The sequence below is a fragment of the Panthera pardus genome, unplaced genomic scaffold (assembly GCF_024362965.1).
Source record: "Panthera pardus isolate Hobbes unplaced genomic scaffold, ASM2436296v1 HiC_scaffold_9, whole genome shotgun sequence".
NCBI lineage: Eukaryota > Metazoa > Chordata > Mammalia > Carnivora > Felidae > Panthera > Panthera pardus.
This window is the reverse complement of record NW_026527024.1, coordinates 2,061,017-2,086,952: the sequence shown is the minus strand read 5'-3', so window position 1 is coordinate 2,086,952 and position 25,936 is coordinate 2,061,017. Positions and strand designations below refer to the sequence as shown.

At 61.5% G+C, this 25,936-nt stretch overlaps 4 protein-coding genes across 6 annotated transcripts in view; 2 read left to right on the top strand and 2 right to left on the bottom strand.

The window, feature by feature from the left end:
• The window catches only part of AGAP3 (ArfGAP with GTPase domain, ankyrin repeat and PH domain 3), a 55,254-nt gene extending 52,667 nt beyond the window's left edge, over nucleotides 1-2,587 (bottom strand). Inside the window, 1 exon segment of the mRNA XM_053898729.1 lies at nucleotides 1,949-2,587. Within this exon segment, the coding sequence (XP_053754704.1) occupies nucleotides 1,949-2,279 (331 nt within the window). The 5' untranslated portion in view covers nucleotides 2,280-2,587.
• A 2,810-nt stretch (nucleotides 2,588-5,397) lies between these two features.
• On the top strand, nucleotides 5,398-7,928 carry TMUB1 (transmembrane and ubiquitin like domain containing 1). Its single transcript, XM_019424798.2, has 3 exons — nucleotides 5,398-5,530; nucleotides 6,414-6,832; nucleotides 7,113-7,928. The coding sequence occupies exons 1-3, from the start codon at nucleotides 5,417-5,419 to the stop codon at nucleotides 7,462-7,464; spliced, it is 885 nt and encodes a 294-aa protein (XP_019280343.1). The 5' UTR covers nucleotides 5,398-5,416; the 3' UTR covers nucleotides 7,465-7,928.
• Nucleotides 7,929-8,177: 249 nt separating this feature from the next.
• FASTK (Fas activated serine/threonine kinase) lies at nucleotides 8,178-13,142 on the top strand. Of its 3 annotated transcripts, XM_019424794.2 has the most exons (11): nucleotides 8,178-8,403; nucleotides 9,187-9,609; nucleotides 10,103-10,282; nucleotides 10,409-10,548; nucleotides 11,036-11,249; nucleotides 11,354-11,513; nucleotides 11,747-11,838; nucleotides 11,922-12,057; nucleotides 12,132-12,246; nucleotides 12,347-12,450; nucleotides 13,029-13,142. In XM_019424794.2, exons 1-11 carry the CDS (start codon nucleotides 8,322-8,324, stop codon nucleotides 13,036-13,038), a joined length of 1,656 nt encoding a protein of 551 aa, XP_019280339.1. In that variant the 5' UTR covers nucleotides 8,178-8,321; the 3' UTR covers nucleotides 13,039-13,142. The 3 variants fall into 3 exon arrangements, with proteins under 3 accessions (XP_019280339.1, XP_019280340.1, XP_019280342.1); XM_019424795.2 differs by lacking the exon at nucleotides 13,029-13,142 and having other exon boundaries at nucleotides 12,347-12,454; XM_019424797.2 differs by lacking the exons at nucleotides 9,187-9,609; nucleotides 13,029-13,142 and having other exon boundaries at nucleotides 8,179-8,403; nucleotides 12,347-12,454.
• On the bottom strand, nucleotides 12,654-25,082 carry SLC4A2 (solute carrier family 4 member 2). The gene is given in 23 exon segments (XM_053898727.1): nucleotides 12,654-12,898; nucleotides 13,004-13,177; nucleotides 13,432-13,601; nucleotides 13,697-13,950; nucleotides 14,339-14,505; nucleotides 14,705-14,794; nucleotides 14,901-15,155; nucleotides 16,021-16,215; nucleotides 16,341-16,489; nucleotides 16,570-16,785; nucleotides 16,929-17,154; nucleotides 17,266-17,450; nucleotides 17,581-17,695; nucleotides 17,834-17,911; nucleotides 17,913-18,000; nucleotides 18,095-18,230; nucleotides 20,124-20,304; nucleotides 21,315-21,457; nucleotides 21,549-21,781; nucleotides 23,196-23,314; nucleotides 23,395-23,636; nucleotides 23,791-23,956; nucleotides 24,974-25,082. Coding segments are annotated over 23 exon segments (3,687 nt in total). The 5' UTR covers nucleotides 24,998-25,082; the 3' UTR covers nucleotides 12,654-12,817.
• Between the last annotated feature and the right edge of the window lie 854 nt (nucleotides 25,083-25,936).

Sequence of the window (25,936 nt, the reverse complement as noted above, 5' to 3'; positions counted from 1 at the left end):
ACCATACCAAGCTTCCAGGCTAAGCAGACAGAACATGGGGTACTTCCAAACCGCAATGGGGAAGTTGGTCACGGGGGAGGGCTCTACGAAGAGAAAGTCCGCCCAGCACGTTGAATTTAAGACAGGGACGAACACTGAGCACGTCCCGGGAATCGTGACCCTCGTGGCACAGAAGATGCCCAGCTGGAGGCCTCCTGAGTCCGGGCTGGGGGGGGGGGGGCGGGGGTGGTCACAAGCCACTGCTAAGGAAGTTGGAGCTGGATGGGAACCCAGCTGATTCTGCCTCTCCCGGCTCTGGGAAGTGCTCTTAGGGAGGCGTCCTCCCTCAGCCCCTACCTCGGGCTAGTCCATCAAGTCTCTTCGACAAAGGGAGCTGGGGGGAGGGGGGGTATCTGAGAGCTGTTCCTGAACTTCTACTTCCCCAGAGGGACAGTGACGCTCTGGGGAATGGCGACTCTCCCTGCCCCACCCGTTTCAGATCGAGGAGGAAAAATTGGTCATCTCCTCTCTTTGGGGCCCTGGGCTCACACAAATGCCATCTCCTGGTCCCCAGCCACAACGGTGATTCAGGCCATTTACTTGGATCCATGTTAATGAGTTTTTCCCCGTCGCCTAATTAGTTCACTGTGAACTCAGCCTTGAGAGGAAAGAGGTAACAGAGGATTGGGGAAAGGACAGAAGGAAGTCAGCTTGGAGTGTGACAAGAAAAAGGCAGGACTCTGGGTCTAAATGGGGACTTCGGCTCCCAAAACACCGAATGCTCCTTCCCCAGCTGTGGGGACGTCCAAAAGCAGGAAGGGAGTAGTGTTCAGGCACAGGAGCCCCGGAGCCTTACACAAGGAGGGGAAGGTGGGAGTGTGGCCCTAACTGCGAGGCCCAAGAAGTGGACAGGCCTTGCCCACAACTCCATGTCATCGCCAAAACACCTCGCAACCTGCCCTGCATTTCCGCTAAAGCTGAGCCCACCACCTGCTTGCTGGGCGTCCCCCTTCCAATGGAGCCGGAGAGGAAGGAGATGACCCAGGGCGAGGCCCATCTGCCCCTTGGATGCTCAAAGGTCACCGTGCCACCAGGGAATCTGTGGGTGTGGTGCCCCCCCCCCCCACACACACATCAGGGGTCGTGGGATATGTGCCGACAGCGTGAACCCACTTCCTCTGTGCCCCCCCCCCGCCCCGCCGTGGCAGCCAAATTCCGGGGCTCAAGAGCCTAGAGAAAAGGGCGCTAGGCAGGGCAGTGGCCCGGGATTCTGGCATTTGACGCCCAGCGCCGTGTCCGTGGAGGTCAGACAGCGCCCCGCAGTCCCACGCCCGCCTCCCGAGCGGCTCCTGGGTGCGCGGGGGACAGGACGAAAGCGCGGATGTACCGGCCGGTGCCTCCCACGCGGTCGCGCCGCCGGAGCCCCGCGCCAGGCCCGGCCTGCGCCCGCCTTGGCAGCGGCAGCGTGGGGGGTGTGCGTCGGGAAAGGGCGCCGCGGCGAGCGCCACCCTCCGGGGCCCGCGGGCGCTGGGCCCGGGAAGGCTGCCATCCACTAACGGGAGGCTCGATTCCCCCGCCCCGCCGCGGGGCAGGGCCGGGCCGGGGCAGCAGCCCCACCTCCCGGCGCGCCGAGGCCCTCCGCGGCGCCCACCCTCCCAAGGCATGCCTGGCCAGCTCCGGCCCCAGCCCCCCGCACCTCTGCGGTTCTGAGCGCACCTGTCCCCGGGGCGACACCACCCTCACGCCCTGGGGTACTAAGAACGGAAAACGTGTCCCCTGGCACGGGACCGGCCCCGAGCCCCAGTGTCCCCGGACGAGATACAGCGAAGCTTGGACGACCGCTCTGCAGCGCTGGCGATCAGCAAAACCGCGTGGCCAGGACCTCAGGCGCGCGACGACCCCAGACGGGGAGAGCGTGGCCGAGCCGGGCCACCGCGCCCCAGCTCCCGCAGACCCCGGCTCCGCTCACCCTCGATGGAGATGACGTGCTCCCGGATCTGGTTCTGCAGCGCCAAGTCCTCGATGCGCTCGATCAGGTCGTAGATGGCGTAGATATTGGGATGCACGGATTCGAAGCGTTGGATCTCGGCCCGGATGGCTGCCGAGTTGGAGAGTGCGAACTGCTGGGGGGGCCCTCCGGCCAGCTGCTGCGAGGGGCCGCCGCCGCCCCCGGCCCCCGGCCCCGCGCCGCCGAACTGCCCGCCGCCCCCCGCGCCGCCGCCGCCACCGCCGCCGCCCCCCGGCGCCGCCAGACTCGGCTGCTGCTGCGGGCTCTGCCCCCCGCCCGCCTGGAAGTTCATGGCTCTAGAGCCGCGGGGCCCGAGGCGGGCCCGGCCGGGGCCCGGGGCGGCGCTGCGGCGGCGGCGGTGGCGGGCGGGCGCGCGGGGCTGGCGGGGCCGGGACTAAGGAGCCGGCGGCGCGGGGCTAGCGCATGAGGCCGGAGGCCGGGGGCCGAGGCCGGGAGGCGCCGCCGGGCACGCTGTGGCCGCCGCTGCAGGGCGCTTCTCGGCGTCGCGATCCCGCTGCCTCGGAGCAGCCTCCAGCGGCAACAACAACGGGACCGGGAGCGCGCGGCCCGGGCCCTCCCCCCGCGTCATGCGCACGCACCGCCGCCCCCGCCAGCTCCGGCACACGCAGCCCGAGCCCCCCTCCCCGCCGCCCCCGCCCCTCCTGCGCGCCGGCCCCAGCGCCCCCGCCCCTCGCTCGCTAGCTGGCTCTGCAGCCTCCACCCCCAAGCCGCGCGCTCCAGCCCCGGCGCCCGGGCCCCTCCCACCTAGCCTTGGCCCTTCCGCCTCCTCTCCAGCCCCCACCCACACCCGCCTTGAGGGCCACCAGCCCGAAGTGGACAGCCGTTCTGGCCTCCTCCCGGCCCCGGCTCTCTCGTTCTCCTCCCTGCTCTGGTCTGGGTGGGGTGTCCGATCTTTGGGTAGTGCCCGAAACGGTGCCCTGCGCCCGAGGGTGCTGATGAACGCGGCAGATTGGCCGAGAAGGGCCTCTGGCCCAGGCACAGCTGTGCCTCACTTACACAGTTCTGCCTTTTAGTGAGACACGAGCCCCCTGTTCCCGTCCGAGATCATCCCCAGGGACCACTCTGTCCCCACGGTTCTCTCTCTGGTCCTCCCCTGGACTCTAGACTGGGGGCTGCGGCACAGAGCCTAGAAATCTGGGTTCCCTGCTTCCGTTTCCAGTTCTCCCTGAGAGCTTCCTTCATCAGTAGGGCCCTTGGAAATGACACTCTAAACAACAATCCCCACTCATCTTCAACCTTCCCCTAAAAGACTTTCCTTTGGGACCGGGACGGTTCACTGACTGCCACCACCCTGGTCCCGGCTGGTACACAGGCAAAGGAGATGAATCCAATATTATGCTTTCTTCTCCCCTCTCATCCCTTTCAAGAGACTCACCAGAGCCCACAATGCTCTCTTAATTGTCACCCCCTCGCCCACCCTGTGTTCCTGTCGGCTCCTTCCAGGGACAGGGAGCTCCCTTCAATGTCTCAGTTCCTCTGCATCCCCATTGCCAAAGCCATCAGCAGTCCTGCTAATCCACCTCCATCCCCAATCTTTCTTAAAACGTGTAAGAGAGGGCATGTGCAGGGCACTGGCCCCAGCCAATCCAGGGCCATGCCCCGATGTCCTCTGGGACAGTTGACATATGTCAATCTCGATACACACACTTCCACCTCCCAGGCCAAGCTAGGTCTTTTCCCAGCAAACAGTTGACCCCATTTGGCCATTCACATAACTCTGCCCCAGTCACCAAGGCAGTCACCTAAGTGTCTTGTACCTTCCAAAGAACCAGGCACAAGCTACTCAATACCCGGGGCCTCCCTAGCTCCTGAAAGATTCAGGTTCTGTCTACACGTTTGACCTTACTGATGTCTTGTACCCTCTCCATGCTTCATCGGCAAAATATAGTAATTGAGCAAAACACCTAGCTCTCGTACTGTGTAATTCTAAAAGCAATAGCAAACACGTCTTTTAGATGCTTAACTAGAACGGACGGTAAGAATCTGCACCAGGTACCTCTCAGGAAAGATGCTGAGAGTAAAGAGTATCTCAAATGGGTTGCCCCAGCAGCCTAACGGATCTTCGTTAGGACTCGTGGGCTTGTCTACATGTCTGTCTCCTATTATTATATGAGCCGCATGAGAGCAGGGACAAGTTTACCTGTGTGATTCACCATTGTATTCCCAGCATCATGCAGTGTGTGTGGCATTTGGTATACCTTTAATTAATGTTCCGTGTGCCTGGGTGGCTCAGTCGGTTAAGCATCCGACTCTTGGTTACGGCTCAGGTCATGATCTCAAGGGTCGTGAGATAGAGCCCCGAGTTGAGTCGGGGCTGTGCTGACGGTGCAGAGCCTCCTTAGGAGTCTCTCTCTTCCCCTCCCCCCTCTCAAAATAAATACACTTAAAAATGTTTCTAGAATAAATGAATGAATGAGAGGGAAGGAACTAGAGAGAAGTCAGGTCTGTCTGTCATACATCTAAACTGGCTTTCCCAAGGCAACACTTGGGGTACTTGCTCCCACAGGTAAGCATGAATGGAAACTGTAGGGTACATTGCTTTTCATCAAGACTGGCCTATAAAACCCAGACATGAGATCTCTGTGGCCCAGAGGAAGGAGGGGAAAGCCATAATTAGCTGACCCAAGCCAGGCTGGGGCTCAATGTCCTCTACACAGTGACACTCTGAGGACCCAGTTTCCAAGCCCAGATCTGGGTGGAGAGAGTGTACTAATACTAGGTGAACAAATATCTACTGTGTAACAGATCCCTTACATCGTTTTCATGCTTATTTAATAAAACCTAATTTCTTCCTTAGAATTTCATTATGAAATTATGCTTTAGGAACAAAGAAATTAAGATTCAGAGAGATTCAGTAGCGCACCCAAGGTTATACAGGTGATAAACACAGGATAAGGGATCGATCGGCATCTGTGCCAGGCTCCAAGGTCCATGCTTCTTGCATAGTCTTACAGGGGCAAGGGGAAAGGACGAGGGAAACAAGACAGCACAAGCCACCGTGGCCAGCCTTGGGGAGGGGTGCGTAACCAACCTGATGAGACAGCCCATGGGTACTGGGCTCTGAGCCAAAGAGTCAATTTAGGGGACCCACAGTGCCTTTTGGCGTTCACTCTGACATAAGAGCAGACCGGGATAGGGGCCACCTGAGCTCTCCAGTCACTGCATCTGTTAACACGGGGACTCTGACGTGCTCTAGCTGACGTTGGTTTTTGGAGTGACAGATGCCCTGGATGCCAGCAGGGGAGGGGGCGGATCCTACTGTCGCCCAAACCTCAGGGGACTAGCAAGCCCGCCCCCGCGGGCCCCTCAGCGTCTTGCGGGCACCAGGACTATCCTGCAGATCCCCGCACGTGGGTCCGCAGGGTGGAGGGCGGGAAATGCGCACCGCGCAGGACTACAAGTCCCACAATGCTTCGGGCGGCGGCGGCAGGGAAGGAGGGGGTGCCTTCAGGTGTCCGCGACCTCGGCGCCTCCCGCCCGGAAGTGCCCGAGGGTCCGCTATGGAGCTGGCGGAGCCGGGCGGTGAGTCCCTGCGCGTTGACCGCGCCCACCCCACCGCCCCGGGCCCCAGCTGGCCCCCTCTCGTCCCGCCCCCGGTTCTCCGGTTGCCCTAACGCGGCTCCCGGGGGGCGGGAAGATGGGAGGGGTGATGGAAGAGCTGGGGGTAGGGAGGGCGAAGTCCGGATTCCTGGGCGGGATCTGGGGTCCGCCTGCGGACTGGGTTTGGAGAGGCTTCCAGAAGAGGCGCGGAGTCGGGCCGCCACGGGGTGGGCCTTCAGTAGACTGGAGGGGCCAATTTGGGTCGGGGGATGGCAACCATTGGAAGCTCCGAATTGCCAAAGGGCGGAGATTGACGTGTGGTGTGGGGAAGCCTTGGGAAGCAGTCCCCATCCGCGGATGGCCTTTGGTTAAATGATAACGGGGCGGGGGGCGGGGGAAAGAAACCCATTTTCTATCCCCTTGGAGCACCTTTAATGATGGAGGAGTAGATGAGCGTTGGGATGAAATAGACGAAGGAGTAGATAAACTCTGGGACAGTAGATGGGAGACTAGGTCAGCTTTGGGGTGAAGTTCGGTGAGGGTTGAATTTAGGGAAGAGGTTGCTTAGAATGTCAAGGCCCTTAAGTCGGGAGAGTGTTTGGATGAATGGAGGAGCGGTCTGAAGACCTAGAACTCAGTTTAGAGCAAGTTAGGACTCGGGATTTGGTGATGCGAAGGGGCACTTGAAGCAAGGTTGGGACATCAGGTTTCAGAGCAGTAATGTGCCCTAGGGTGGAGTTTGCGTAAGCGGGAGAGGGATAAAGACTGTGGGAGAGTTTGGTGGGGTGGCTTCAGGAGCCTGTGGAAGTTCAGAGGGCTGTTGGCCAGCGATCCAGCCCCTCATGGGTTCTTTGTGCCTCCCCAGCTCAGTAGCGTGGCAGGCAAGGCAGGTGCCATGGCCTTGATTGAAGGGGTGGGTGATGAGGTGACCATCCTTTTCGCGGTGCTTGCCTGCCTTCTGGTGCTGGCTCTCGCCTGGGTCTCAACACACACCGCGGAGGGCGCCGACCCACTGCCCCAGCCATCAGGGACTCCAACACCAGCACAGCCCAGTGAAGCCATGGCGGTCACCGGCAGCATCAGAGGGGAGGCCCCAGGAGCCGAAACTCCCAGCTTGAGACACAGAGGTCAGGCTGCACAGCCAGAGCCTGGCATGGGGCTCTCAGCAACGTCACCAACCCCGGACTCCCCCCAGGAGCCCCTAGTGCTCCGGCTGAAATTCCTCAACGATTCAGAGCAGGTGGCCAGGGCCTGGCCCCACGATACCATTGGCTCCCTGAAAAGGTAAGCTGGGATGGGGACAGGAAAGAAAATTCTAAAGACTGGGGTGGCAATGATCACAGACCCAGAGAGGCCACGAGAGATCGGAGACCTCCCCCTCATTCTATAGAGGAGGGAACTGAGGTCCCCACATGGCACATTGTATTGTTCCCCCATAGCAGGAAGGGACCCCCTTAGAGGCCACCAACTGGGTGGTGGGTGGAGGCAAAGGTGAGTGTTGTTCTGGGCAAGGGACCAGGATTGCCTGAGGCCTGCTCTCTTACCCAGGTCCCTCTCTCCTCAGGACCCAGTTTCCCGGCCGGGAACAGCAGGTGCGACTCATTTACCAAGGGCAACTGCTAGGAGACGACACCCAGACTCTGGGCAGCCTTCACCTCCCACCCAACTGCGTTCTCCACTGCCACGTGTCCACACGCGTGGGTCCCCCACATCCCCCTTGCCCACCGGGGTCAGAGCCAGGCCCCTCCGGGCTGGAAATAGGCAGCCTGCTGCTGCCTCTCCTGCTTCTGCTGCTGCTGCTGCTCTGGTATTGCCAGATCCAGTACCGGCCCTTCTTTCCCCTGACCGCCACTCTGGGTCTGGCCGGCTTCACCCTGCTCCTCAGCCTCCTGGCCTTTGCCATGTACCGCCCGTAGTGCCTCCACGGGCTCTCGGCAGTGTCGCTGGCCCCTCCGGACCTTGCTCCCCACGACACAGTGGGAGTTGTTGTCTGCCCAGGCCCACCACTCCCGCCTGCCTCTTCCCACTACCCTGGAGCCCAGCGCTGCGCAGCAGAGCGCTCCGGGAGTCGGCCGAGGCCCCTCCCTGTGACCTCCATGGCTCTGGGCCACCTCCTGGGGCTGCTGGCTCTCAGCCCCCATTGACAGTCAGCTCTTCAGGGTCAGGCAGCTGCTGTCACTGCCTTGGCCCTGGGCAGAGCCAGGCTACACCCCTGGGCCCATCTTAGTATTCTGTCTGAGGACCCAGCCACTTCTAGTCCCTAAGAGCTCCTTGGGCTGATTTGGGGACCCAAGGACTGCGGGGCGCTGGTGAAGGGGAGCTGGGAGGGGCAGAGGGCTTCTCTGGAACATGTGCAGATTAAATAACTGTGAAGTTTTCACTCTCCGTGTGTGTCTCTGAGTGTGCGGGCCCGCGGGGGTGTTGGGCGGGGAGCCCTTGCCCACTGGGAGAAAAGGAGCGAAGGGAGCGGACTGAGCTCTCCGGGTGTCCAACCAACCTTACACGACCCGCCGCCGACTTCCGCTCTCTGTTCGCCGGAGCCTCAGAGCCGGGCCTTCTGGCTCCGCCCCCGGCACCGCCCAGGCTCGGCGCGCGCAGCTTCCCGGAAGCGGGGGGCGGGGCGCGCGGCGGCGGCGGTCGCGGCGGCGGCGGCGGCGGCGCGCGCGGGGCCTGACGGGAGCCACGTCTGTCCCGGTCGGGGACTGAGCCGCTATTGGCGTCCGGGCCGCGATCCGGGGGCTGCTGGGAAGATGGCGGACTCGGTGGCCCGCCGATGAGGAAGCCGCGGAGGGAGCCCGGCTCCCGGGCCCCGAGACCGACTGAGGGAGCGACCTGCGCGGGGCCTGGGGAGTCATGTAGGGGTGGCATCTGCGGGGCGGGCTGCGGGCGGGCGGCGGGAGTTGGCGTTGGCGACCATGACCACGGTCTGCTGGCGTCCCCGGGCCCGGGTGGGTGTGGGGGCCCCTGACACGGCCGACTCCGCACCTTTGCAAAGCTGCGCGCTCGGGCTCCACGGGCGCCCCGCGAGGTGGGCGCTGCGTTCTCGTTTCACGGGTGAGGAGGCTTGGGCTGAGAGACGAAGCCACTTGTCCAAGGTCATGCCGGTGGTAAGCGGGAGCGCCCAGCATGGAACCCAGGACCGCCGGCTGCGGAGCCCGCGTTCCACCCTCCTCGCCGCTGCCGCCTCCTGCGGGAGGGGGAGGTGGTCGGGAGGGCGTATCGACGGGGCCAGCTGGGCTCCAGGCTGGGCACGACCACTAACCCGATTCGTGACCTCAGGCTTCACTGCCTTTCCTCTCTGGGCCTTGGTTTCTCCACCTGTGAAATCGATGTAGTGCCAGCCCTGCCTACCACCTCATAGGCGTGTGTAGAGGACCAGAGGAGATACGCAATGCATGTGGAATTGCTTTGTAAATATCACTGTGCCGCGTACACCGAAGGTGCCGTTTCAAAGGATGGAAGGAGGCAGAGAGGGGCGGGGTGGGGAAGACTAGAGCAGTCTCAAGGAAGAGTGAACATGAGTCTGGGTTGCTCCGACCCCAGGGCCCTCTGAATTGGGGAGTGAGGTAAGGAGTAAGATAGCGGATTTTCCTCCCCTTTGGAGAAAACCTCACCCCCTTTTCTGGGCTGCCCCTCAGGGTCTCCAACACCAAACTCCATGCTTCGAGTCCTGCTCTCTGCCCAGGCCTCTGCTGCTCGGCTCTCTGGCCTGCTGCTGCTCCCGCCAGTACAGCCCTGTTGTCTGGGGCCCGGCAAGTGGGGGGACTGGCCTCCTGGAGGAGGCCTCCATGCAGGCCCCGTGCAGGGGCTACAGCGGCTTCTGGAACAGGCGAGGAGCCCCGGGGAGCTGCTGCGCTGGCTGGGCCAGAACCCCACCAAGGTGCGCGCCCATCACTACCCCGTGGCACTTCGTCGTCTGGGCCAGCTCTTGGGGTCTCAGCCACGGCCCCCTCCTGTGGAGCAGGCCACACTACAGGACTTGAGTCAGCTCATCATCCGAAACTGCCCCTCCTTTGATATTCACACCATCCACGTGTGTCTGCACCTTGCAGTCTTACTTGGTGAGGAGGGTGTCTGGGGGTGGGTGGGTGTTAACGGAAGAGTAGAGAAAGAGCATAGAAGACCCGAGATCACTGACAGAATTCACCTCTCAGGCTCTGCCAGGAATGGCGCATACCCTGGCACGCTTGCTGCCCCTCCCGTCTTCACAGCAGACACCAGGAGTCCAGCAGCCTTCGTTCCAGCTTAGCTAGGGTGCCAACCCTGATTCCTTCCAATACAGTGCTCTAGAAAGCCACTATAGCGTGTCACCATTGGCATGAGATGAGAACTCACTTGCCATCTTTGTATAAGGCCTTCCCCACAGACCGTCCTGATACCACACGTTCACATGGCGTTTCACCTTTCTCCAGTGTTTCCACTTACACTGTAGCAACCCTTCCAGTCCAGAACGTGGAGACGTGAGAGGTTGGGAATTCACCCACTGAACCCCAGGACTGGAGCAGAGCAGCTCTCCGTTACCAGGACTGCCTCCTCTGACCCTCTCCCTCTCAGGCTTCCCATCAGATGGGCCCTTGATGTGTGCCCTGGAGCAGGAGAGAAGGTTCCGCCTCCCTCCGAAGCCACCTCCCTCTCTGCAACCTGTCCTTCGCGGTGGGCAAAGATTGGAAGCTGCTCTGAGCTGCCCTCGTTTCCTGAGGCATCCACGGCAGCATCTCATCCGCAGCCTGGCAGGTGCTGGAGGGGACTAAAGGCAGGTGGCGGGGAGGGGCCGAAGAGGAGGCAGGTGGTGGTGTCTGGGCTAAAAGGTGTCGTCCAGATCTGGCCCGAGGGTCCAGCATAATAGGCTGTTTTTCACAGAGGCCAGGCCGGAGGAACTGACACCCCACGTGATGGTGCTCCTGGCCCAGCACCTGGCCCGGCACCGGTTGCGGGAGCCCCAGCTTCTGGAAGCCATTGCCCATTTCCTGGTGGTCCAGGAAATGCAGCTCAGCAGCAAGGTGGGATTACCTCCCGCCCTGCCATGCTCCTCTCCCAGCCCTCCTCAGGCACCGTGTCAGGCCCAGCCCCCCATGCAGCTTGACCGGCTGCTGCTTCCTGCGGCAGACAACCAGCTAGGCTCTCTGCTCTGGCCCCCGGGGGTTCGTCTTTGCTCACACCCTCTTGGCTTGTCCACCTACCCAGCGTGTATGCCTGGTTCTCTGCAATTCTCCAAGCACTCGGCGGTGTCTTAGCTTCGTTGAGCCCACTCCTCTAAGTCTTCAGGGCCGGCCCCCACAGCGACGTCTCCTCTACTGGTTTGATTAATCACATGGGGCTCAAGACACTGGTTACGCTGTCAAGCTTCTGGTGTGTACGCCGGGGTAGAGGGATCGTTCTGCCTTTACAGAGACAGCAGCTTGCAGGCCAAGCCTCCCCGAGGCTCAGCTTGTGGCGGATACCGGAGAACTGTTTCGTGCGGGGTGAAGGGCTGCTCTTCCTTCACAGGTGGTACAGAAGTTGGTCCTGCCCTTTGGGCGGCTGAACTACTTGCCCCTGGAACAGCAGTTTATGCCCTGCCTTGAGAGGATCCTGGCTCGGGAAGCAGGGGTGGCTCCCCTGGCTACTGTCAACATCTTGATGTCACTGTGCCAGCTGCGGTGCCTGCCCTTCAGGGCCCTGCACTTTGTCTTTTCCCCAGGATTCATCAACCACATCAGTGGTGCGCGGACAGGAGGGCTGGCTGGGTCCCCGAGGGCCAGCGGGCAGGGGCGAGTGGGGGTGGGGCCCCGCAGCCCAGCGAGCCTCCGGCCTGCTTTCCCACAGGCACCCCTCACGCCCTGATTGTGCGGCGCTACCTCTCCCTGCTGGACGCAGCCGTGGAGCTGGAACTTCCAGGATACCGGGGTCCCCGCCTTCCCCGAAGGCAGCAAGTGCCCATCTTCCCCCAGCCACTCATCACTGACCGTGCCCGCTGCAAGTACAGGTGGATGGGGCAGCCTGGGGGAGGGGAGGGGACCAGCCTGAAAGCAGCATAGAGTAGAAGAGCCAGGGGGACCCTGAACTGTCCATGCTCATGTGCCCTAAGTGGTCACGGGAGGGGACAGAAATGGGCCTCGGGACACGGAAGGCATTTGCCCAGGGTGGAGAAGCGTGCAGGAGTGATTTAGGAGGAGACTCTCGAGCCTTTCCATATTGGTGTTTCCCCTCCCCTCTCAGTCACAAGGATATAGTGGCGGAGGGGCTGCGCCAGCTGCTGGGGGAAGAGAAGTACCGGCAGGACCTGACCGTGCCTCCAGGCTACTGCACAGGTGAACCCCGGTGGGGTGGCCCAGCCCGCAGGGATACAGAGCCGTGGCTGGAAGCCAGCGGCCCTTTCTCTTCCTCCCTCCAGACTTCCTGTTGTGTGTCAGCAGCTCTGGTGCCGTGCTGCCCGTGAGGACCCAGGACCCCTTCCTACCATACCCTCCCAGGTCCTGTCCCCAGGGCCAGGCTGCCTCTCAGCCCACGACCCACGACCCGGCCCAAAGGTAAGGGGGGAGGGCGGAGGAGCCTCCCCTGCCTCTGTGGACAGCACCCTGAGCTATGGTCCGCTCCCCTCCAGGGTGGTGCTGATGCTGCGGGAGCGCTGGCATTTCTGCCGCGACGGCCGAGTGCTGCTGGGCTCGCGGGCCCTACGGGAGCGGCACCTGGGCCTGATGGGCTACCAGCTCCTGCCGGTGAGCGGCCCCTGCCTCACCCCGGGAGGGACTCCACGCCGTCCTTTTTCCCCTCAGCCCACGGGCCCTGTGGGTAACGTGCTGTCCTCCCCCCCCGCAGCTGCCCTTCGAGGAACTGGAGTCACAGAGAGGCCTGCCCCAGCTCAAGAGCTACCTGAGGCAGAAGCTCCAGGCCTTGGGCCTCCGCTGGGGGCCTGAAGGGGGGTGAGGGGGCACACACGGGGCTCAGGATGACCCTCCGATGGGGGGTGGACGATTTGCACTTTGGCTTTCTCTGTTTCGGTTTCTCATTAAAATCCCTTTCCTTCCTCATCTTGCATCTTGTTTCTGGGACAGGGAGCGGGCTGGGTTCCCCCACCTCTTTTCCATCCGTGCCCCCTCCCCATACAGAGACAGAAAGCCAAGGATAGGTGGGGGCCGAAGCACTTTACTGTGGGGGCGGGGGGGTGAGGATGGTAAGGGGACTTTAAATTATTCACTTAAATAAAAATGAGGGAGGGGAGGGGGAGAGCACCCCCCAGCCCCTGTTCCCTCTGTCCGTCTGTCCCTCGGCCGTCGGTCCAGGCAGCGGCTACACAGGCATGGGCATCTCATTGTACTCGTCCACACCCTCCCGCTCATCGAACACTGGCTCCGCCTCATTAGCATCCAGCTGTGGGGGTGGAGGGAATCGAGAAGGTGGATCCTGACCTCAAGCTGGAAGGGGACACCCCAGAGGGCGCCGGCAGGGCTGGTGGGGAGGGGCAGGACGCCTTACACATTTCATCTCTCGCTCGGTGAAGATTCGGGTGAGCACCACCATGCGGAGCGGCACTGTGAGGATGAGGATGAAGGGGAAGGCCAGGGAGGCGGCCGTGGACATGACCGCCCAGAGCAAGGCCAAGCAGAGCAGCTGCAGGGCTGTGAACAGGTGCATACGGAGGGTCCGAACCTGGGGGTGAGGCGGGAGGGGACACGTGAGCCCAGGCTTCTCCCCGGCCCGCCACATTCAGGAGGCCCGCCGCATTCTTCCCTGCACAGGGGTGGGGATGGAAGTGCCTTCCTGGGTGCTTCCCAGAGCTACGTCTGTGCAGACTCAATGGCGGCTGGCCCAAGTGGGCAGATGGGGTGCCGGAGGGTATGACCCCCCCCCCCCAACTGACCCGGAGGGGCAGAGGCACGGGGCTCTTCGAAGCGGGCTCTTACCTTCTTGACGTAGGTCACATCTGGGTGGTGTTTGGGGGGCATGAGCAGCAGGTGCAGCCGCTCGTAGAACTGGATCCCGTTAAGGGAGGTAACTCCCATGTACAGAAAAATTCCAAAGAGCACAGCCAAGGGGATCTGCCGGAGCAGGTCCCCAATAACCAAGGAGAGGCCTGGCGGGGGGGCAGAGAGGGAGGAACGGCTGGCACCAGGGCTCCCCATCCTCAGAGACCCGTCTGGGAAGGGCGGGGGCAAGAGGTGGACGTACCCACAAGCAGGGCGACCAGCAGCCCTGTTACCCGCTGCTCCTTGACCTCCTGGATCTTGGGCTTGTCCCCAGGCGCCACGGCCTTGCTCATGACGGTGAGCGCGTTGGCGTGGGTGACGGAGCGGACAGTGGCGGCAGCCAGCCAGGGCAGGCCGAAGAGGGCACAGATGCCTCCCATGGCCACGATAAGCAGCAGGTCCAGGTGGAAGCCGGAGCCCTTCTGCAGCATCCGCTCCTTCTTGGAGATGATCAGCCTGAGTGGGGACAGGCACTCACTGACGCCCTGGGACCGGCTTGGCACAGAGCCGTGTCTTTCCAGAGCATCCAGCCAGTAGCCTCTGTCTGTTTTTGGAAGCTGGTGGTCCCTGCCCATCCCGTCAGGACAAGACCTCTGTCACGGAGCTGAGCCTTCCCCAGGCCACCCTCCCTGCCCTTCAGGACAGCTTCCGGTCCGTACCGCGCCCATCCCAGCAAACGTCAGTGGAACTTTCTATTGTCTACAAAATAAACTCTAGGGGCCAGCCAGGCATCCTGGGCTCCCCTCACCCAGTGCACCCATTAACTCCCAGCCTGGCTGGGGCTCCCTTCCGTGTATGATGTGGTTCCTGTCCACAGGGCGCCTTCCTGGCTGGGACCACTCACGTGGTGATCTGAGTCTCCATGAAAATGAGGATGAAGACCAAGATGGCGGGCAGCAGGCTGGCAACCATCATCCACACGGGGAAGGAGCTGTTCTCCCCCAGAGGGTTGATGACCCAGCCCCGCTTTTCTGGGGCTGTCACGGAGAATCCACTGGGCACGCTCAGCTTCTGCAGGATAGAGGTGGGCCCGGGGGTCGGTGAACCTTGGAGGGAGAGCCCTGAACTGCGACAGGCAGGGTGAATGCCGAGGGCCTGCTGTGGCAGAGGCCTGGTGTGTGCCCAGCTGAGAGGCAGGGGCTGGGCTGGAGAACATCTGGAGCCGGGTGCCAGGCAGCACCCCCTCCCTGCTGCGTGTGCTCCACCTTACCTGGGTATAGGTGTCCTCAATACTGTAATCCACAAGCACCATGATGAGGATCGCGATGGGCACCCCAAAGTCCCCAATCACCCGCCGCACCTGTGGGCAAGCACCGTGCTCAGGCCCCCGCCTCCCTCCAGCCGTGACTCGGTCACCCTTCCTGGCCCCCCGCTTCCACCTCCCTCCGGCATTTCAGCCCACACACCCGGCCAGGGAAGAACCGGCTGTTCTTGAATTTGCGCAGGAAGAAAGCGATAAAGAAGGTGCCGGCCATGAGCACCAGCGACAGCAGGGCCGTGTTGGGCTGGCCCCGGGGCCTCCCCTGCCTGGCTGGCACAGATGAGCTCCCATTCCCCGGCCCCAGCGTGGCTCCTGCCCCGTGCCACGTGGTGTTCTCGCCGCTGTCTGCCTCAGAGCTATTGGAGACGGAGCAGCCGTGGAGGGGGTGTTCCTGGAAGATCTGGGGAGAGGACAAAGGACTCCATCAGTGAAACTGGCAAGATTTCTGGGCCTGGATGTATGCTGAGCGGGGCAGACGGGATAGGGGATGGTGGGCCTGGCCTCACAGGGGTTGTCCTGTTGATCAAGAAAATGGCTGAAGTCGCCAGCTGTGAGCAAGGGAAACCGGGCATGAAGAGAGGGGCTCGTCTACTTCGGGCAGCTGCGGACTACAGAGGGGCAGAGTGCGGGGCGCAGAGGACCGCAGTGGCAGTCTCCTAAGCCTGACCCAGGCAAGGGTCTGGTGCCCAAGCTGGGACTCTTTGTCACCTTGGGGGCGTTTCTCTTTTATGCTTCTGGGTTGTCACTTCAACAAAAGGACACATTACTTTTGTTATTAAAGCACGTGTGAGTGGGGCGCCTGGGTGGCTCAGTCGGTTGAGTGTCCGACTTCGGCTCAGGTCATGATCTCACGGTCCGTGAATTCAGGCCCCGCGGCGGGTTCTGTGCTGACAGCTCAGGGCCTGGAGCCTGCTTTGGATTCTGTCTCCCTCCCTTTAGCTCCTCCCCTGCTCACACTCTGTCTCTCAAAAATAAATAAAAAGATAATTAAAAAAACAAAAACAAAAACAAAAACACGTGGGTTTTTAAGATTGACGTGCAGCTCCAGTATGTGTGTTGGTGGTGACAGGGAGGGTGGCGAGGGGCCAGGAGGAAGAACCAGCCCGTGCTCTGTGGGCTCCTCAGACAGCAGCCCAGGGGAGCTTCGGACAGCCTGGAACCTCACACCCGGAAGCGAGAATGAGAGACGGGTAGGATGTGGCCTGGCTCCCTCTGGTCCCGAGGCCTCACCCCTCCCAGCCCTGTTCTCAGCAGGGCCTGCTCACCTTAATCAGCTTGTAGAAGGTCTCGTAGATGAAGATGAGGGAGATGAGGAAGGCAAAGATCTCCTGGGTGAACCGGGAGACAAAGCGCACCAGGAAGCTCCCCTCCAGGGCCACCATGAGCAGGGCCAGGAGCACCAGCCAGAAGCCGATCCACACGCGGCCCACCAGGTACTCCAGGTTGTTGCTCCTGCAGAACTGGGGGGGGCGACCGGTCAGGTCCAGAGCCCGGGGGGCTAACAAGGCGGGCGTGTCGGGGAACAGGAGGGGCAGCTGCGGCGGGGCAGGAAGAGCCAGCCCCCAGGTAGCCTGCGGGCCCTTACCGAGAAGAAGGCCTCCTCAAACACCAGCAGGGGCCCAGAGAAGCCGATCACCAGCAGCGGCTGGGCCCCCAGCAGGCAGAAGATCACCCCCTGGAGCGCCGTGGACATGATCAGCTCCGACACCCCAATCAGGTCCTGAGTTTTCTCTCCTGGGGTGGCAGGGAGCAGCTCAGGAGCTGGCAACCAGGGCCCTGTGCGTGCCCTGCCCCCACCCGAAGCCTCTCCTTACCCAGCAGCCCCCCGAAGGTGATGGCAGGGGACAGGGCTGCGAAGTAGATGAAGATGACGGCAGCCAGGCACTGAGGGTCAAGCGCATCTCGGAAGTCACTCAGGTAGTGGGGATAGCGGCGCCGCACGTCCCGGATCAGGCCCCCAAAGGGCCGGCCCGTCCGCCGGAGGGGATCGTCTTCGACTGTGCCTGCCGCCTCTACCATCTGCAGGAGCGCTGCAGCCCAGGCCTCCGTCAGGGCACCCGCCGCGGCCCCTCCGTGCTCACCCCGCTCCTCCACGTACACACGGACCCCAGCCGGAGCCCCCGAGCCCCCGCGGGTAGCCCGCTTCTCGCCCCTGGCCCGCACTGGCCCATACCCTTATCTTGGGCCGACTTGGGCTCCAGTCCCGCCCCCGTGGGCAACAGCCGGCCCTGCTCCTCTCGCTTCTTGAGCATCTGGCGTTGGAAGTGAGCGACGGATCGCAGCAGCTCCTCGCCCTGCACCTCCGAGGGCGGCAGCACCACGCTGCAATCCAGGAAGGCGTTGATGGCGGTCAGCAGGTCCTCCCGCTCGTCTGCCAGGTAGGCTGCCTCGTGGAATTGCTGTCAAAGCAGGCCGGGGACCGGTGAGGGCACGGGGCGAGGCCAAGGGGCCCGGAGCAGGGCTGGGAGAGACCCCTGGGGCGTCCCGGCGGGCGCTGGGGAGGGCCTGACCTTGTCAGACATGAGGGTAGAGATAGAACGGCCGATCTCGTGGTAGTCCATGTTGGCGCTGCTCGGGCCCAGAAGCAGGAAGAGGAAGCGCACGGGCACGGGTACCTCCAGCACCGCGTCCAGCTCCACGGCCTCCCGCAGCCGCACGAAGGCCATGGTGGGGCGGGAGAGGAACTCCACACAGCCTAAGGGCACGGTGCCATCACGGGCAGGAGAGGGCACGGGCCGCCCCCCGGCCCCTGGTCCCCAGCCCCAGGGTGGCACCGAGGCAGGCGTGGCCGCCGACACCCCTGCCCCCGAGACTCGCCCACATACCCACAAGGACCACCGTGGCCTCGGCGTTCTCAGGGATCTTCTCCAGGAGCTTCAGTTCGTGCTTGGACTTGGAGCGAGTGATGCCGGCTGGCGGGGCTGGAGGTGGCAGCTCCCGCTGGAAACACAGAAGAACGGAGCTCAGCCCTGCCGGCCCCAACCCCCACCCCGCCGCCCCACCCGGGCTCGCTCGCAGTCCCTCGGCCAGCCGTGGTGGCTGGGACCTGAACCAGGTAGGGCCACCGTTCCCCCTCACCTCTCGTTCCACCTCTAGCCGAGTGTCGGGAACGCCTCCGATGAGAGGTTCAGTGACATGGGGGTCACTCTCGGCCCCCCTGGCCATGGTGATGCCCTAGCAGGGAGCCCAGGGAGCCGGCTGAGATGTTTCGAGGGAAGGAGAAGTCCTTCTCATCACTCGGGTGGCTAGAAGAGCAGAGGGCGGTGAAGGAAGGAGAGCGGTGGCCAGGGCAAGGGTCAGGCAGGCAGGGGCAGCAGTGGGGGGGGGGGGGGTCCTCACCTGTGTTTCAGCAGCAGGGCCCGCAGCACGTTGGCTCTGTCTTCAGCCTTGATCTGGTCAGAGATGACCATCTGCTCCACCACCTGGTGGGCCACCCCAGGCAGGGTCTGCTGGTCCAGGTCCAGAAGCACAGCCCCTGGAACAGGATGGCACAGAGGGGCCTTCATCCCCAGGCAAGAAACGCAGCCAGGGGGCGGAAGGGAGAAAGAACCAGGGACAAGGGGCCAGCTAGGTAAGCATGGTCCCAGGAAGGAGCGCTGGCCCAGAAATCAGCGAGCAGGGCTCCAGGCCCCAGCCCCATCACCTCTCTGACCTGTTCCTTCTAGCACTCTCTCCCACAAGAACATCGTGGGGCTCAGCAGAGGCCACCGAGGCAGGGCCCTCCCAGAGGCCCCTTCCAAGGAGCGCCCAGCCTCAACTGGGGCGCCCCAGGCCGTCCACTCAGACAGGGCCACTTTTTTTGTTGTTAGAAAGTTCCTCCTTTCAGTGAGCCCCACGCTGCCTCCCCTAACATTCACTCTAGGGTCCTAGTTCTGCCCTCTGAGCGTGACACAGCCTATCTGTGGCCTTGAGTCACCTGAATATGTCACCCTCTGCCCCAAGCTCCTCGACTTCCCCAAGTCCAACAGCTGCTCACAGGACAGTTTCCAGATCTTTCTCCCAGTCACTGCTCTGAACGACTATTTGATACAGAAATGGAAGTCCTTTCAAAAGCGACCAGGTCATTTGTCAAGGTCACTTGCAGGAACACAGAACCAAAGAACGGACAGAACCAAAGACCCCTGAGCAGCCAAAACGGATTGCAAAGTCCTGTGACAAAGCACCTGCACTGTGGCACCTCATACAAAGCCTGCAAGCCTCGCTCAGAGCCTATTTACTCCTGGTTTTGAAATAATTCTGACAGAAGGTTTCTGAGTACCCAGCTGTATACAAATAGAGGCCTTCTGACAGCAACCGGGAGTGACTTCCCCAACAGGAAGGAGCAAACAAAGAGCAGAAATATCAGACCTAGACCTCAAGACTCCTGCATCTTATTTTTTTAGTGAAATTTACATAGCCTGTGGGGCCCCTGACTGGCTCAGTCGGTGCAGCATGTGACTCTTGATCTTGGGGTTGTGAGTTCAAGCCCCACACTGGGTGTAGAGATTACTTAAAAATAAAAATCTTTGGAAAAAAAAAAAAAAGAAAAAAATTCACGTAGCCCTATAGATTAGATCATTTCAGAAAAGTTTCCATCAAAATTCTTTAAAAACATGTCAGCATCCCAAACATACCAGCTTCAGTTATCTGAAAACATCACTTAAAGAAGCCATTTGCTAAAAATCCCAGATAACAGAGAGTTGTGTCAATCCTGCCCTGCAATCACCAATGACAGAGCCCAAGAGGTGACAGGCTATATGACATCATGAGAAGAGAAGGCTCTGTCCTGAGCTCTGGTAACATCATACACTGTGCTGGTTAAGACAAATTTGGGGGGGGGGGGGGAGGGAGGCGGGTGTATGCCTGAGTCGCTCAGTCGGTTAAGCATTTGATTAGGTCATGATCTCACAGTTTGTGAGTTTGAGCCCCACGTCGGGGTCTGTGCTAACAGCTCAGAGCCTGGAGCTTGATTTGGATCGTGTGTCTCCCTCTCTGTCTCTGCCCCTCCCCTGAAAAATAAATAAACATTTGGGGCACCTGGGTGGCTCAACTGGTTAAGCATCCGACTCTCGATTTTGGCTCAGCTCATGATCTCACAGTCCATGAGATCGAGCCGCACATCGGGCTCCACACTGACGGTGCGGAGCCCGCTTGGGATCCTTTCTCTCTGCCCCTCCTGCACTCGCGCTCACTCTCTCAAATTACATATGCTTAAAAAAATATTTTAAAAAATAACACGCCGCAACTAAAAAATAATAAAAATAAATAAGTAAATAACCATTAGGAAAAAAAGAGATAAATTTGTGGGTTTCTGGTCCTCAGAGAACAGGCTCAGTCAACAAGATTTACCTGGGATGAGGATGGGGCGGGGGGGGGCAGGGCAGGTTACCATGGGCCAGGGTCCGGCGGAGCTCAAGGAGGCTGCGGAAGGACAGGGAGGCCACGTGGGGCTTCCCCCAGCGCTCCGTCTCCTCCTCCACATCCTCCTCAAATTTGATCCAGCGCGCTGTCTCCCGCCACTGGGGCTCCTGGTTTTTGTCCAGCAGCAACTCGTTGAGCTCCACAAATACCTTGGGATAAGATAAAAGGGCATGACAAGGTCAGAGCCGGCGGAGCCCAGGGGCTGTTCTCCAAGACAACCAGTGTCAGGGTGGGCGTGTGACCCGGCACGGGGCATGGCACGCGGGCACGGAGGTACATAGGTACAGAGTTCCCTCCTCTGTAAAATGGGAGTAGGAATACCCACCTCAAAGGCCTGTTATGAGGATCGAAAGAAAAAGTATACAAAACGCTCGGCACCGTACGTGACGTAGTAAATGCTTGATGAACGGTCACCACCCACGTCCCCCGACACTGGAGTGTCCTATGCTTCCACGTCTACACGTTCAAAAACTGACAAAACTGACTGAGAACCACAGAAGAGCAGTCACCGCTGAGGGCACTGAGCAGAGGCGTGAAGGAACTGAGTGCGGAAAACGCTCTGTGTCCAGGGAGAGTTAGCCAGGTGTTTCCGTGTGCAAAAAAAAAATCACCGAGCTGTACGCTCAGCCCCAGCGCACCTCGCTGTATGCTGTGAGACCTCAATAAAAAGGTCAAAAAAAAAAAAAAAAAAAATCCACTGGAAGGGGTGGGGTTCAAGACCAGAGCCCTGGAGCCTAAGATGGACAGCGTCACTAAGTAACAGTGATCCTGGCCAATCGCTGCCCCTGATTGATGGCTCGTGCCAGCTGGGCTGTCATCTTCACAGGTGTGGAAGGCCCAAAGGAGCACAGGTGACTGGATTCCAAAAAATGACACGTACTGCTCTACAGAGCCACCTCTGGCCCAAAGGGTCCTCAAGCTCCTCACTGCCAGCTGCCAGGAAATGGCCATGACATAGAAATGAACAGGGTCTAAGATGTGAAACAGAATCCTAACACCCAACTCAACAACGTCAAGGATTCTTGTGCAGTGTACAAGCTTCACAACTGCAGATGGCAGTCCTGGAGTTTGAAATTATTGCTGGGGCGAGGGCGGGGGGCGGCTGTGGGGAGAAGATGGACAGGGAGATGACAGAAGAGCATGAAGTAGAGAACAGTACCTCGTGAGGCTTGTGGGGAGCCCGGGGCCGGGTCCGAGGCGTGGGGCCAGGCTCTCGGCCTTCCCGGCCACCCTGCCCAGACCCTTTGGCATTCTTCCGCACCAAGTGCCGACGCACTCCAGGAACGTCCTCGAACCGGTGGCCTGCAGGAGGCAGAGGAACGGTGTCAGGCTCCCCCTTTCTCTTACGCCCCGTTCCCACCAGCATGGGGCATGGCCCGCGCCCAGCACTCACTCTTCATGAGGTCTAGGTCAGCGGTGGCCAGAGTCTGGGCCTCACTCTCGTCTGTGGGGACTCGGGGCAGCAGAGCCTGCTCAGCCCCAGTCATGCTTCCAATACGCCTCCTCTCCTGCAGGTTGTAGCTTCGGTGCCCAGGCTGCGCTTTGGGCTGGGGGCGCCCGGAAGCTCCCCCGTCATCACCTCCTGCCGCGCCACTGGCCACAGCCGCCACCTCTTCCGCCGGGGCTCTGGACCGACAGAGCAGCCATGAGCGGGAGCCACGCAGCAGGATCCTGGGAAGGGGACTCCAACCAGACCCCCGCTCCCGCTCCCCGCTCTTGGTGGGTGTGGGCGTGGAAGAGTGAAGATCCCAGGAGCGGATGCAGCATTTAAATCTGGCCCTACCCTCTCCTGGCCGTGCTGCCAGAGCAATCACACCGGCTCCCTCCAAACATAAACTGCTCAGCAGCAAAAGAGAGCTCGGGCCAGCCTCCTGGGGTGTGGGGCAAGGTGGTGTCGGGAAACGCACCTAGTACAGCGCCCCCCGCCCCCACCAAGCACACCCCTCGCCATGGACTCAAAGAGGGTCACGCGTCCAAGTTCCTAACCAAATGGAGTCAAGTACGTAAGAACGGGCCTTTAAAAGTATAGACGGCTCCCTGGAGGTCATGAGAACACAAACGCCTTGTCCTTACAGGTGCCAGCTTCTGCTCCTGTCCCCCAAATCAGGATGCCCCCTTCCTCTCTGCCACTGCCAGGGAGCCCAAGCCCTGCCACAACATCCTAAACGGCTCCTCCCCAGCCCCGAGCCCAGGTCCCAAACGAGTCCCTCCCGACAGGCTTTCTTCCCCAGTATCCACCCACCCCTCGCCCCCGGGCTCTCGGTTCTGTCTGCACCCCTGCCCACAAATCTGACCTACTTTTCCAACGCTACACTCTCTCTGAGGCTCCTCCGCCTCCCACCGGCCCCTGGGCTGCCCGCCAGCTCGTGCCCCCGTGCACACGGCCCATGTGCTGCCTGCAGCCTCAGAGAGTCGTGGAGCACGCCCTTCTGTTCCCCGCAGCCCTTCACACTGCCTGGCACCCAGAAAACAACAGGTCCGTGATAGTGGTGACCTTGAGACCCAGGGCAAAGTGGTTTCCTCCAACAAGCCTTTTCGGGCTGACACCCCCAAACTCCAATCCCCCGCTGATACCGCATAAATCTGCCCTTCAGCACAGTAACTTTTCTGGTGCCACTTCCCAGGAGCGAAAGGGACTTCTCCTCATCTTCTCGCATCTTTGGAGCCCCAGGGGGTACTCGGAGGTTACGGATCCAACCCCTGATCCAGTGCTCGCTGCTCTACCCGAAGCCACAGGTGCAGGAGACGCGGACGGGGGGTGGGGGGCGGCCTTAGCCTGCACACCTGTTCTGTGCCAGGCCAACCCACACTTAACTTTCATTCACACCACGCTTCGATTCCTGCAACCGCCTTGCGAGAGAGCTTCTATTCTTCTGCACACGGAAAGGCTGAGGCTGAGAGAGGTCGTACTTGCCCAAAGGGGCAGGGCTGGGATTTGAGCCCCCAGTCTGAGGATCCTGAGGCTCGTGCTTTTTTCTTCTTTTTTTTTTCCCACATCACCTCACTGACACCAGGAGGGGAAGTCTCTGGGGACACTTACCCAGTCTGGGCCCCTCTGCTGGCCCGGGGAGCCCCCTCCTGGTGGGGCAGCGGTGGAGGAGGGGATGGACTGGTCCTCTCTGTCTTCCGGTCGGGGCCTTCATCCTCCTGGAGAAAGAACTGGAACAGGAATCCATGAGGGCAGGTGAGGCCAGGCTAGGGATCCCGGAGGCACCCCCAGGAGCCCTGCCCCCACTCACCTGCACCGAAGAGGGTGTGGAGACAGGGGACGGTTGGGTAAGTGCCCGGGCCCCCTCGGCCTCACTGGCCTCATCCTCATCTTCCTCCCCCTCTTCAATGGTGGGGGTCTCCCCGGTAGGGGAGGCTCCAGGGCGCCTGCGAGGCTTCCTTCCCAGGCCCTGGGGGGTCTTGCGGCGGCGGGCGTCCGGAGGCAAGTGGGCAGACAGCGGGTGATGGATGTGGTGGGAGGACTGGCGGTGGTCTACAGGGAGGAGGGGGCCTGGCTGCAGGCGAGGCGCAGCATCCCTCCCCTCCCCCGCCGCCCTGGTTCCTCCCACTAGGCCCCCCCCCAGCCCCTCCCCTGCTGGACAGTCGAGCCCAGCGCCCCCGCTGCCCCCTCCCCGCTGCCCCCTCACATTCAAAGTCTTCCTCCCCATAGCTGCGGCCTGGCTCCTCTCCTCCTCGAGACCCAGCCTCCTGCAGGATCTCCTCAAACCGCTCCACACCCAGGGTGCGGTGGAGTTCATCCTCCTCCTGCTCGGGGAACCCAGGCGCTGCAGAGCCCAAGCTCTCTGGCTCTGGCTGTGGGGAAGAAGGGGTGGAGAGGACACACGGGGGCTCACCAAGGGTCGTACCCTGAAACCCCACCCTGTGCTGAGCTGGGGATCCAGGACCCCCCCACCAGCAGCCTTCCCCTCAAAGGCCAGGGCCATCTGCGCCTGGCACATGCGCCTGTGCCCGTTCCGGTCCGTTCTAGGGCAGGTGCAGAATCCTGTGGATCCAGCCCCGAGGTAGGGCAGGGCGTGTGAACTGGCCAGTTCACATGGCTGCTGGTGAACAAATCCCCTCTGGCTGGAGAACAACTATCGAGCCTGAAAAGTAACTTCTGGAGGTGCCCAAGCTGACTGGCCAGGACTCTTCTGAGTCAAAGTGAAACCAAGCCCCTGGATAGGAATGCAACGCTTCACCTTGTCAGGAATTCCACCCCCCACCACCAACCCCAGCGGCACCCCACCGAGCCCAGGGCCCCTCAGCCGGCTCCTAGCCCCGCCTCTCACCCCCTCCCCCACCTGAGTCATACTGCAGGAGAGGAGCAGCGGACTGCGGTGGCGGCGATGCTTTGGAGAGCTCAGCCTAGCTAAGCAGCCTGCTGCCTAGCCACAGTCTTTGTCCAGCCCCCACCACCCCTGCCAGTCTCAGCTCCAAGCACCGCCAAATATTTGCTCTAGAGCTTCTGGACCTCAAGGGCATCGGGATCTCCAAGGGCGGGGTATGGAGCCCCCTCCGTGGCGGTGCCAGTGGCCAGAGCAAGGGGAGGAGGACTAAGAAGAAGGCGGGTCCTGGAGAGACACCGAGGTGGGGACAGGAGCAGCAGGGAGTGGCAGGGATACTGGATACAAGATACAGGGGTCGGGGGGCTTGATCCCCCCCCCCCCGCCCTGCCCCCGCCCATCTCGGCAGCTCTAGCCCGTTCCCCAAGCACCGGGCTCCACTCTCACCAGAATTAGCAGCAGGAGGAAGGCGGCAGGAGGTGGCTGAAGCGAGTGAGCACAGGGAGCTACCCAGGGTGGGAACAGGGGGGTCAAGAGCCCCTCGCACCTGAGGCCGCAGGAGGAAGTCCATGGCAGGCAGGGGTGAACTCGGGAAGGAGAGGGAGGGGACCTGCCCGTGCCCCTTCCCAGTCACGTGCCCTGCTGGGCCAGATGACCAATAAGGGGCTGATTATGGCACTTGGGGTTAATCATTACACTCCTCAGGAAAATCAGGAGGGGGCCACGTGGGGCGATGGCCACGTGGGGCAGGGCAGGGCGGGCCTGGGTGGCACGTGGGGCCAGGGGCGGGGCTGTTGCTGCAAGCAAACTGCCCAGAACCACTGTGCTAGGGCGCTACTGCCTCTAAAGCTGGGTCAGAGGGGGTCACCAGGTTACAGACGCAGGGTCCCCAAAGTTCCTCTCTCTCTGAGGCTAAAGAACCTCCCAGGTCTTCAGGAGACAGCCTCCACTCCCTCCACGGGACTGGAAGTAACATGACCCCCCTCCAACCAATACGCATCCCAGACCCCAGAGACCCCAATAAGGCCAGGGGAGGGATGGCAGCGCCCCTCCCCAATCCATCAGAGGCTCCCCTTCCTCCAGAGTCTGCCTACACACACACACACACACACACACGCACACGCACACACAGACACACACGCACACACCCGTTTGATGTGGACCCTCCGTCAGAGCACCTGTGGCCGTGGGAGGGGCGGTGAGGTGGGCTGGGCAATACTCACAGTACAGAAAGAATCTGCGCCCGAGGCGGGGCGCCGGGGGGGCGCTGCTCATGGCCAAATCTTAGCCCTTTTCACTGTCACTGCGGCTTTCAGGGCAACAAGGCGGCGGCATAACCTGAGCAGGGGGAGAGGACCGATCACGTGAGAGCAGGCCTCCAGGCAGAAGTGCCCCAGCCTTGCTCAGCCCCCCAACATACACCCCGCCCGGGGAGGGGGGGAAAACAGGTCTCAGGAATTTCCCGCCAGCTGGCACTGAGCGGTCTCCCTGCGGCTCGGGATCCTCTAGA